Here is a 12,832-nt window from a genome sequence, read left to right as displayed (position 1 = left end):
GGCGCCCGCAGCGCCCCGGCCAGCGTCCTCCGCGCCCCGCCGCGGCCCGGCCGCCGCAGCGCCCGGCGGGCCCGGCACCGCCGCCGGGCCCGGGCAGCTTGTGCTCCGGAGGCGGCCCGGAGAGCGCAGTGCCGCGGGAACCACGGCAGAGCCGGGCTCAGGGACAGCAGCTCTGAGCAGACGCGCTCTGTGACATGCCAGTATCCCTTGGAAAGGATAAACAACACCCTCGCCCCCCCCCAAAAAAACAACCAAACGAACAAAATGCCCCACCAAAGAACACCCCAGAACATGCCACACACCCCCCTCCCCCCAAAAAAACCCCAGAAAACCAAAGGTGCTGTATATGGACAACAAATGTTTGATTCTTCTAGCCTCAGGTGGAACAACTCTGATGAGATAAGGCAGCTCTTAACTCCCACCCACGTTCCTAGACCACATCTCGTCAACTGGCAAAATCCCAGAGGTTTAGAGCCTAACAGTCTCTGATACTGGAACAAAAAATAAATGGGAGATTGACAACAGGTCTCACTAGTAAAGATAATATCTTCCTCAAGTTTCATATGAGACAGCAATTTAAGTGTCAGTTTCATGTCTTACATGACTGAGAAACTAGGAAAAAAATTTTCACTGGACCTCTGAAGAGCAGCAGGTTGTAAGTGGCTGGCTCAGCAGCACTACGGGAGGTACCTCACTCAGAGAAGTTTTACAGCAGGCTCATCAGTACAGCACCACAGCACTTTCCTTAAACAGACCAAAAAGTATTTGTCATATGATAACTCACTCCCTACAGGGGAAAAAAATAAAAATAAAAATAAATGCATATGAACACAAGTGATATACAATACAAATCTTGAGCAATATTTGCTGTGACCACAGTCAACTAATAAATGCTTTGCCTTGTTAGCTGAAGGGCTAAGATGATCTTTCTCCCGTTGCCAGTGTCTCTCCTCCTTAGCCCTCACTTCCCCTCAGTAATTTTAAAGAGCAATGTCTTTAAGTATAGCATTACAGTCAACTGAGGCACTCAAACTGCTACACTGCCTCCTTCCAGCTGTTATAAAAAAAGTGTTTTCAGCCCCTTCCAGTGAAATGCAGCAGATTTCTGTAGGAAAGCAGGGCCAGCAGCTTTCCTATCAGACATTTCTGACTCACCTCAGCACTCCTCTCAAGGCTTAAGTAAAACATCTGGAAACAATGCCTGCCACCTTCTCCCTGATACAACACTATAAAATTTGCACACAATAATATGTATCTGCATGATACTTTATTATAAAGACAGAAATTAGTCATAAATGGTATTCAGGAAAGAGACTGATGCAGAAAATTTAGAAATCTGCTAAAACTGCTACTGAAATAAGTGTACTTGAAATGGTCCCATTTTGGAAAGAACACATAAAAAAAGGAACCACTTCAGGTCCGGGATTTCAGATTGTCAGAGTAATACAGAATGCTAACCAAAAAACAAAAATACAACAACTTTGTATCAAATTTATATAAAATATATCTAATCATGTTTATAATACTATATTTTTCAGTAATATATCCAATCTTTTACCAATTTTGTAAGTGTTCCAAGTGAAGCAGAAAAATGTCAAGATAACACACACTGAAGAGCAATAACATTTCTTCTGATGTCCTCAAAGGCATCAAATTTTTATACTTTTTTTAATTAAGAACTTTGCATTGTTCCTTGAATTAGATGTCGAATCTTCTCAGCGTCTTTTTCTAGAATTTTATTTCTAGGATCAATCTTGAGAGCTGCTTCATAATCCTGAAGGCCTAATATAGACACATTAATAAGAATATCAATCAATTATGCAAGAGCATCCTCTTTAGCAACTAACTGGAAATAAACACTCCCCAGTCATATGCATAAAGTATTCATCTTGAGGTTTGTCCTTAAGTAAGATGGCATCAGAATGGTATTCGTCTAGCTTCCACTAGTAAATAAACTTATATTTTGTCTATCTTATTTTACAAAACATTTTAGTGGAAACATTCTACCACCAATATTTTCAGGTTTTGAAACCTGAAAATAGAGATTCTTCATTCATGTACATATACACCTATATATGTGTGTGTGCATGAGGGGACTGTTCTAAAGTCTTCTGCAAAAGAGAGGAAATGATCCTGTTTGAAAATATGAACAAAAAAGACATGAACTGTGAAAACCAGAGCTTGTGGGGAAAAAAACCAAATCATGAGGCTAGGAAGTAAAATCTTGCCTACATTAGTCTTTTTTATAAGGCTTCAAAGTACAAATGAAGCTGTAAGGGAATAACCAAGTGATGTCTGTTGGAAAAGGTAAACAATGGCCAAAGCTTCATGTAACACTGACATTTTGAATATTCTTCAGTTTCTATTACCAGCTTTCACTTGTAAATTTGCTTTACAAAACTAATCTGATACTCTTGAGGAACTGAATAGGGACACTATAAATTCAGTTATTTTCACACAAATTACATATACTTGATGAATCATTTTACTCATTAATGTGTGCTTCCTACCTCATTTTACAAAGATGTTACTAAGCACTTCACAAGTATTCTAGAAATATTTCAGGTTATTTTAATATCTTCAATGGAAAAACTCCTTAAATTAGGAATGCAATCCTTTTTCTCAAACTTGTAAAGATTTTTCAAGTACTCAGTAAATTAAAAAAAAAATAAAGAATGTATAAAGGTTCATAACAAATAGACATAGATTATACAGACCTCCTTCAAAATCACTTCTGAGAACATAAAGGTGTGAGCAGCCTCACTAAGCTAAACAGAATTACTTGCATGTCACTATAAATTCCTGTGCATGTTTTCATAAAACCAAGGCCTCACCTTCAGTGTATAATTCCAGCTGACAAAATGCTGTTCCACGTCTGACGTGGGCTTTCACTCGAGCGTTCTCATTATCAGGAACAGGTGGTGTCAACAGTTCCAGTGCCTTTACAAATGAGAACACCCGAAGTATTTATAAGTAAATTTTCGATAATTTGGGGCTTTTTAAAATTTATGAACGCTTCTTTCACCTAATTACTATTATTATGCAGTCACATAATAACTATTTGAACAAATAGGAAATAGCTATTCAAATTTAACTATAAATGGCTTGTGACTCTAGTCATTAAGATTTGTAGTTTGCCAATTACAGTTACACTGCCATGGCTAAAAACTGACAAATACCATGTTAAATGTTTATTGAGGTCAAATAATGTGTTCTGTTTTCACGCATCGTATGATCTCTCATGCTATCAAAAAGAAAAAGGTAGCACTAAAAAAACACATGTGTTTTAGTAGCAGTTAGTAGGAAAAACAAGACCAAAAACCCCCAAGTTTCAAGACTCAAGTACTTATTAGTTCAAAAAATAATAAGTATTGGAAAACTTTTCCCACACTATTCAGGTGCCATTTGAGATCATTCCTCTTGTTGCACAAATAACACTGCTAAAATATGAGGGCAATACAGCCCTTGTTTAAAAATGTTTGGTTTGTTGGAAGTTCTTTAAGGTATCCTGCTTATCACCACAACCTTTTTTTTTCCTTCCTACTGAATGAAGCACACCACAACATAAAAGAAAATGTAGGAGTATACTTTGGTTTTTCTCTGCTCCAAGTTGTGAGATTTTTCAAGTGTACATATTGCTACAATATTTTTATCTGTAAAGAAACCTACTGGCCAGTATATGGCCATTTGTCACAAATGTGTGGAAGTCCGGTTTAGGTTTTTTTTATTGTTGCTTTGTTTTAAATTTCTGAAAGTTCATTAATCACTATCAAATTTTAATATTTTACCATGGCTTCATTATATCAATTTTTAATTTTAAAACTTCAAATTGCACTACTATGTATTTACAGATCTGCTTAAAACAGAACCATCACAGTAACAAATCACATTAATGCAAAAGATGACAGCCTGAGCTCCTGAGTTTTTATACCTTGGAGGAATCTTCAATAGCTTTGTGCAAATTTCTCAGTTTGAGGTGGCAAGCAGCACGGTTCAGGTACAGCAGGGGAAGTTTATTGTTCAGCCGCACTGCAAGGTTATAGGCATTCACAGCCCCAAGGTAGTCTCCCATTGCAAACATTTTGCTGAGTATTAAAAAAGTGAAACATGCACTTTAAAGAAGGGTATAAATACAAAATAACCACCTACTTATTGTTAACTCATTTTCAAAAATTTGAGGTTTTAGCATATTTTCCTTTAAAAGGTCCCTTTATAGCCTTTTCTGAGAACAACACAGCTGAAGCTCAGTGCACCTTGCTGCTGACAATACAGCTTAGAGATACACAACAAGAATAGTCACTGCTTACAAGCAATGAAAGACTGTAAGAGTGGATATACTTATGTAGACACAGGCTAATTTTTAAAGCTTTGTATATCTGATTATGATTGCCTAATAAAAGCTTTCTGTATAACACAACTATATAAATAAACCAATGTTTGTATAAAGTCCCTAAAGTTTATTTTACACAGATATCTAATGTCTCACTAAAAAAGTACAAATGAAATTAAATCCACTTAGGAATTATAGTGCACTGCCTCAACTTTCTTCAAAGAAGAATATACATAATGTGTTTACAATTACTTTGTTCACCATGAACTTCAACCATTGCATCTCATGATTTATCATATTTTAACCCCATAAGCTGTCAATAAAATCTCCAGTATGACCACCATGACTACTCTAGACATTCACCAACTCTGTCTATAATAAATAGAATATACCAAAACTGAACAGTAGACAAACACCATAAAACCAATTGATTTTTAATACATCTTCAAGTGGAATGTAACTTACTTTCCTTTGTCCTTTAACCAATCTGGATTCTTCTCCTCTTCTTTTAAATCTTCCAGCTCAGATAAATCAGAATTTATTATTCTTCGAGCTTCTGCTTGTTTGTGTAGCCACTGTAAATACAAAATGTGCTAGTATTATTTCTGAAGTAAAAATTCACATCCAAAAAAGGATTTTATTTTTGTCTCTTCACTCATACTTATCAAAAGAATTCCATTGACCACATATTTCAGACACAGGAAAATATTTGATAGCGTCCAATATGAAAACTTCCAAGTTTCCCCAAAAATTTTATTACCATGAAAAGTCAGATTACCACTTCTCTAATACATTTTTGTTTACTTGTCTGTTTTGATCTCAAGCTCAAAAGAACTGTGAGCTTCTTTTAAGACAGAACTGAAAGAATCTTCAATATAAGAGTTAGGACAATTCAAATTTTGTACTTCAAGGAATTAAATTAATATTGCTGCCTTTTCTCCCCATGCCAAAAAAGGGACATACTATTTATTAATCTGCACAACCACATGGAGAAAAGACTCTTTATATAAAATTGTTTCTTTATATCTTAATTTAAATAATACTGCCTTCCTTGGAAGATAAGGATATTGCACAGGTAACATTCCTTGGCACAGACACTATTTTTATATTGACTGAATACACAGTAATTAATTCCCCACCTTACCTCCTCCTCTTCTGCAACACGAGATTCTCGCAGAGCTGTGGGAAAAACTCGTGGTGTAAAGTTTACTTTAATTGTAGCAGGAGCTCGAGGAGCTGGTAACTGTTCTTCCTTTAACTTCTGTGCAAATATACTACAGGAGCCATGACCTATGAAAAGAGTTAGAGCGCTGGAAATGAAAAATGAAGCAAGAGATTTTTCTGGTTTACTACCTGACTCAGAAATGCGGCACATTAGAATTAAACCTCTAGTTGCTTGAGAAAAGTTTAGACTTGTTCTTCTGAAGGGAAGGTTCAGACAACTTTTCTTCCTAATGTAGCAAATAAATAAATGGAATTATACAGCATCTGTCACAAATTAACTTAAGCTCCTCTTACACCTCTTTGTTATTTGTATGATGCTGTGACAGGGCAACAATAAGACCTAAAACTAACCTATCAAATCACGCAAACAAACAATTAAATGTCTTCTGCTGGTTTAGTTCCCTGAACTGGCTCTCCATGGAGCCAAGACACAGGACAGAGAGCACAAAAGGAGATTGAATACTTCTATGAAATCCAGCAGCTAGGTAACTTTGGGTACCAGAAACCCCACCCCCAGGAAGTCTGCATTACAGTGCCAGAAAGGCTTTCTGATTTACTTTCCTAAAGCTTAGAACAAAAGCCCACCCTTGTATTTCCAAAGACTTCAATAAGAGCTAAGAACTCATGTGCTTTAGCTCAATACATTGCCTGAAATAAAAATTTTAAAATAGCTACGAGCTAAAAGAACAGGTGGAGACAAAGATAAGTGATGAATTAGAAACATATGGGAATAAAGCTATACCCACACTTAAAAGAATTACAAAGTACAGTTCAATTATACAACCTCTTGTGGATTTGAGTCTTGTCTTAGAACTTCCTTCATTAGGAATCAGAGTTTTGTTCATTTTTTCATTTTTTCTTTCTTTTAATGGCTGTATTTCTTGAGGTAATTCCTCCTTTTTTTGTATGCTCTTGTATTTATCACCATCTTTTTGTTGGTTTTTCCATAACTCCAACTCTTCAGCAACTTTCTGACGCTCCTTTTCTTTCAGAGCTTCAATTCTTTTTCTTTCTGCTTCCTCTAGCTATTTGAACAAAAACAAACAAACAAACAAACAAACAAAAAAAAAACACCCCTATGAGATACATAACATCTGATAATACTGACTTGACTAAGTTAAAGTTACCACTATTTTCCCAGTTCCATATCCCAAGCATAATGCAACCAATAATGCAATAATGTGACCATACAAGCAGAGTTAACTAAGATGCTTGAAAATGACTGTGAAAGATTTCTGAATAGCTTTTAGAGGTCTCATCTTTAAACTATTTCACTAACAACCTTAAGGTGCAATTCAGAAATATTCAGAAATAAGTTTTTCTTTTAAACAGTGAAAATCCTAGCCATGTTCCAATGTAGATCTCTGGAGAATAGAGAAATATAAAATATATGTGATGATCTGAATACCCTGTTTCTTATTTCTCCTCTTCTCTTTGAGATTGTTACATATTAGAAGAGGTACAACATTGCAACAACTTTCTTAGTTGTTGCAACTAAAAAAGTCACTAACTGTGGTTCTTTTTGGTCCATATTGCATATGCAATCTTAAAATTTCATTGCATACTCCAAAAAAGAATCCTTTGAACACAAGTGAAGGGACCAGACTTCTTCTATACATTAAAATTTTAAGAACTTATCTTAAAATATACATATAAAGCAGAATAACAATGACACAAAGACAAAAAAAGACAAAAAGAAAGCAAGTCTGATATAAAATACAATAAAGAATAAGTGAGAATTTTTAAACCCTGTATTTTTTTCACAGTGCTAAATAGGACTAAACATATGGAAGGGCCACAAAAGACTACAATTTTGCAACATGACTGTACTCTCCTTTGAACAAACAAAAGTCTGAGCCTGTCACCAAAAACTTTCATTAGTATTACTCACAGAAAATGGCAACTTGTAAGCACTTTGTCAGTAAAATTTTCATATTTGATAATAAATAGGTTTTAAGTGCAAAGAAATAACAAGGTTCACTGCTACTATAAAAAAAAAAAAATCTGAACATTTAGTATTTTTTAATGTACATATAACAAAGCATCTACCAGATGAGTCAGTAGCTATTTACATGTACATCTTGCAGAGCTCCTTCTAAACCTACCTTCATTGTGGCCTCCAAAGCATATTTTTTGTGTTCCTGTTTTGTAATTTTTTTTGCTTCCGTCTCCTCTTTTGCCTTTTCTTGGGCTTTTAGAACAGCATTCTCTCTCAGATATTGTAGTTTCTCCTTGTCAGCTTAAAAAAATAAACTATCTTAGTCATTTAGGCTTGGTGTTCTATTGGTACATAACATGTTAATGAAAATATGGTTTCTTTTGCTACTTTGGCAAAATACAACATGATTACAATTTGACAAACCGGTGTCTACCAAGCCTATCTCTAAAAGAGAAACATCAAGATTTGCTTAAACACAAAATGTAAATTCTGCAGGAAGCATTGTATTATTTCACACACGTTAGAACTAGTAGATATTCTTCATTCTCACATGCTTTCTATTTTTAATAATGAACAAGGTTGAACTGAGCAGATATCTACCAGCAGAAGTTTCACAGTATGGTTTCCTTACACGCAATCTACTCTTCAGAGTAGAAAACTTACCATTGGCTAGAGTTAGGGAATCCCACAAGGCCGGTTCTTTTTTATACAAAGTGAAGAAAATGTTTCCATTTCCAATCTTTGCTGTGCTGTTTGTGTCATCAATAGGAGCATACAAAACAGCTTCAAATAAAAAGGGAGGGATGCTTACCTACAAAAGTATAATTTGCACTAATATTAACTATTTTAAATTAACTCTCACGTATTCAAAGCAGAGCACAAGCATACAGTAAACCTCAAAAAACAACACTACTGACAGAACTAATTTGCTTTGTATCCACTGTAGTGGTTTGTAGAAACCCAGCGAAGGTGCTTCCTTCACGTTAAGGTTGGGTAATCACAAGGTTATATATTTCATGAATGAGATTGAAAAAGCCGGTTCTTCATCACTGTAACAGAAGCCATAGATTTCTAATTTAGGATTATTCACAGTACAAGCAAATGTATAAATCCAGTCCATTTATGAGAGTAAAGGCAGCTGACACCTGTTGAGCGGCCAAGAGCATTAATTGGGAAAGAGCAGTGGCAAAGCCATTACCCGCCGCAGGCCGGGCGTTTAGCAGCCTGCAGCACACAGAGGGAAATTCTAAAAGATAAAGGGCTATGAACTTGAAGAGTTGCCATGGTGCAGGGCGCGCGTGGCTCTGGGCAGGCTGCGGAGGCAGGAGGCCCGTGAGGCGAGCGGCTCCCACCTTCAGGTACTGCTCGCCGCAGAAGATGTTGGCGGGGGTGGCCCGGGCGCCGCGCAAGGGCAGCGAGAGGTACACGGCGGTGGGGCTCTGGCGCCAGCTGTGCTCCCGCAGCCACACCGGCATCGCCGCGCCCGGCCCGGCCCCGCGCCCGGCCCGGCCCCGCGCCCGGCCCGGCCCCGCGCCCGGCCCGGCCCCGCGCCCGGCCCGGCCCCGCGCCCGGCCCGGCCCCGCGCCCGGCCCGGCCCCGCGGAGCACGCCGGGAGCTGTAGTCCCCAGGGGCTGAGGGCCGCGGGCGCGGCTCCGGCTGCCAGCCCGCGGCTCCGCAGGGCAGGAAGGAACGCAGCTCGTGTCATCCACGGACACTTCTGGAAAGAGACAAACTCATGATAGCATAGAGTTTCTGACAAAAGCTATCAGACGTTAGTTTTTAGCAAAAAAAAAAAAAAAAAAAAACAAACAACCAAACAACCAAACAAAAAAAGAAAAAAAGAAAAAAAAACCAAACCACCAATCTGGTCCAGCCTCCCTGTTCAGGATTATGTCCAGATAGTTCTGGAATATCTCCAGTGAGGAAGACTCCACAGCCTCCCTGGGCAGCCTGTACGCACAGAGAAGTTCTTCCTCAGCTAAGGCAGAACTTCCTGAGCGTCAGTTTATGCCTGTTGCCTCTTGTTCTATTGCTCAGCAGCACAAAGAGCCTGGCTCCATCCTCCAGCACCTCCCTTCAGACATTTACACGCATCGCTGAGGTCCCCTGCCAGCCACCTCTCCTTGAGGGGAAGCAAGCCCAGCTCCCTCAGCCTGTCCTTGTGAGAGATTCTCCAGACCCTCGAATGAACTTGGCAGCTCTGTGCTGGACCTGCTCCAGGATCTCCACGTCCCAGCACTGAGGACGGTGCTCCACGTGTGCCTCACCACGGCTCGGCAGAGGGCAGGATCACCTCCTTGACCTACTCTGGCAATGCTGGCGCTGAAACTTCCACATGTCCCCTGAAAATAACTGGGTCATACAGGCAGCCCCACGCTATTGCTGAGCAATATTGTCTGCTGCACTGTCTCTGCCAAAAACTCGGGAGGTAATTTGCACATTACCACTCAAACAAACTGTAACACTGTATCTGCCAAAATAAAGTCTAGTATATTGAAAGCAACTGCTTCTGGAGAATATGGCCTGAAAGATGAGCTAAACGCAGGTATGTTTAAGATCCTCAAAAGTATACAATTACCTAGAACCAATACGAAAAGTCCAGAAACAAAAAGTCTAGTTTTTCTTCTTTCTTTTAAAATGAGACCAAGAATAATGGAGTTTAATGGCTCACATTAGCTAGTATTTCTAATGTGTATCACTGAAGATTTAATTTTTATGTTAAGATTTAATTTTTACATTCTATTACATGTAATACACAGCAATATTCAAACAGTGTAGGTTACTTTTAAGTACTGTTTATATATAAAAGTAGTTTTTGCAGAGATTTATTACTTTTTAGAGCAAGAAATCCATTACAACGCATATGATTTCTGGGTTATTCTCCACCCTCACTCACCCACATCAATATCATCTGGAAGAATTCTTGCATAGACTGGAATCCAAGAATTGAATTAAATTCCTCTTTCCAAGAACATTCAAAGTACATAGCAGCAGCAGCTAGAATGATAATAATGTAGTAACTCAAAATCTCCTACCACTCCAGCTGTAGTCATCCAGAAAGTCAGAGCTTTTGAGTGCAGGTCTTCTGTCTTGGTCACCCAGGTATCATTTTTGGTTTAATCACAGAGAATATACTGAATTTAAGCAGCTTATTATTTATTCCTGCTAGAAGAACTATATTATGCATACATGCTTTACAAGACACAGTAATGGTTACCAGTATCCAGTCTTCTCAAATTACACAAAAGAGCTCTAATACATCAACCAAAATGTCTATTTACTTAAAACCTAGCTCTGCAATGCACAGCTTGTAGGAGATACAGTAAATATCACTAACATGCTTTTATGTCAAAGTAGTAGATTTACCTGCTAAAGGACACAAAAGGGATTCAGCAAGGTCTTGGATCAGCCTTAAAGGTTTTGAATTGTTGTGTACATGCAGAACCACCTCTGTCCCACCCACTCCACAGCCTTACCTGGACAAGCTGCTGTGCTCTCACTTGAAAAATAAACAGGAGACACCCATACAGCATGGTTCTTCTGCTGGCACTAACTTTATCAGTCATAAAGTCTGCAGTGGAAAGCTTGCAGTGAAAGAAGATAAATTTTTCCATTGAAAACCTGATTCCTAAATTCCCATCTCCTGTGCTATGAAGGATGAAGATTTATGTTCCAAACATGTTTGTATGTTTCACATAAACCTTAACAACATTATTAATATTCTGCACCTTCCAGCTGCCTATACATACATATATCTTTTTTGGGGGTTATTTAACTTCTAATGTCTTCAGAAGTTTTAATATATGGATACTTTTAGATACTTTACATTTTCTTACTTTTAATTACTAACCATTTTTTATCACATCCTTTCTAAATTCTCTCATTTCTCTCATCCCTCCATATTTTTAATAAAATGCAGAAACATTTTATGAGACTCTGTTTATTCCAACAAACTGTTTTGCATATGTAGCTTGGGACCTGTATCAGTTACTTGTAAAAAAGATTGGTAAAGCAGTGATTTGGTATGTGCTAGTTCTGGCATTTTAACAAACAGGAAGAACTTAGTAATAATTTTATAAACTGGAATAAATAATTATTTGTATACTCACTTTCCAAGTGCAGAAAATTATTTTAAAAAATCTATTTGAACAAATGGTGCTTGAGCATCCCTTCCCATCCTGTGAAGAAAGAAATGGGGCTGAAGGCACAAGACCTTTTCCCACCTGCCTTGAAGTCACTGCAGATGAACACCTTTACAGAACAGTGGAGCTCTCCAAGAGAGGCAGGAGCTGCATTTTCTGATCCACATGACCTCATGCTGCTTCTTGCAGGACTACACCTAATCCGAATGTGTTATCACAGGCAGAATATGAGAAGCATCCATCTAGGCATTGTATCATCTTCAGAAAGTCCACAGGCAACTTCCCCACAAAAATTATCTTTATTTTAAAATAAATTGAAACCAGACAACAGAAAGCAACAAAGTTACATACAGTGCTGGACAAAGCCTACCATATACATTTTCCAAGAACACTTGAATCAGATTCTGATATATGTTCTTCTAGAAGGTAAAAATATCACATCATAATTAACAAAAAGAGATTAAATGTCAACAATCTTAATCAGCTTATATTTTGCATTGTTTGGATGGCAGTAGATTGGTAAATTGCCTTTTTCTACTCACTTTTAACTCTAAAAGGAGAAGGTGAACAAAAAATTCCAAGTCAGAAGGCCCTAAAGACCATAGTGCCTGCTCTAAAGGCCACACACAAAAGCTTGGAGGAAAGACCAAGTTTTGAACAAAAAATCTCTAACAACTTTGTATTATTTCACATTTCAGAAAAAAAAAAACTATCAAGAAAGAAAAACAAAAATAAAAAAAATAATATATTAAGAGCTTTCCCTCCCTAAGTTATAAGGAAGCTCAGATTTAGACCATTCTGTAGAGGAAAAGATGAGTGTCTAGGAACAGACAACTCTCATAACTCCAATCCCAAAATGTCCCCAGTACAGCAATTCCTGAAATACAGTGCACAAATCTCCAAGGAAAAAGGTGGGGTTGGATAAAAAAATTATTTTGAGAGAGTTTCATTGAACATGAAAAGGAAAATAATGTATGGTATGCAGAAATAGTCATTCCCTGTGGTGCTGGGATAAGCCATTTCTAAACCAGGAGACAAAGGGTGACACTGAAAACTTCAAGCTAGAGGCAGCACTTCTGAGGGCCTGAACACCACTCAGAACTAATTACCCCAGAACGGATGACACACAGCACTAGGCCACTAAAGGAACCTTTCTTTTCTTCTATATAAAGCAAATGTTATCACTTCCACATAAAG

General features: G+C 38.0%; 1 protein-coding gene across 1 annotated transcript; it reads right to left on the bottom strand.

The window, feature by feature from the left end:
* Positions 1–1,252: 1,252 nt before the first annotated feature.
* Positions 1,253–8,996, bottom strand: DNAAF4 (dynein axonemal assembly factor 4). Its single transcript, XM_021537371.2, has 9 exons — positions 8,846–8,996; positions 8,157–8,304; positions 7,660–7,793; positions 6,339–6,579; positions 5,475–5,620; positions 4,796–4,905; positions 3,932–4,085; positions 2,835–2,940; positions 1,253–1,782 (listed from the first exon to the last, which is right to left on the bottom strand). Exons 1-9 carry the CDS (start codon positions 8,966–8,968, stop codon positions 1,673–1,675), a joined length of 1,272 nt encoding a protein of 423 aa, XP_021393046.2. The 5' UTR covers positions 8,969–8,996; the 3' UTR covers positions 1,253–1,672.
* Between the last annotated feature and the right edge of the window lie 3,836 nt (positions 8,997–12,832).

This window comes from Lonchura striata, chromosome 11, assembly GCF_046129695.1.
Source record: "Lonchura striata isolate bLonStr1 chromosome 11, bLonStr1.mat, whole genome shotgun sequence".
In the NCBI taxonomy this organism is placed as follows: domain Eukaryota; kingdom Metazoa; phylum Chordata; class Aves; order Passeriformes; family Estrildidae; genus Lonchura; species Lonchura striata.
Note: the sequence above shows the minus strand (reverse complement) of the source record. Positions and strands in the feature narration are given on the sequence as shown.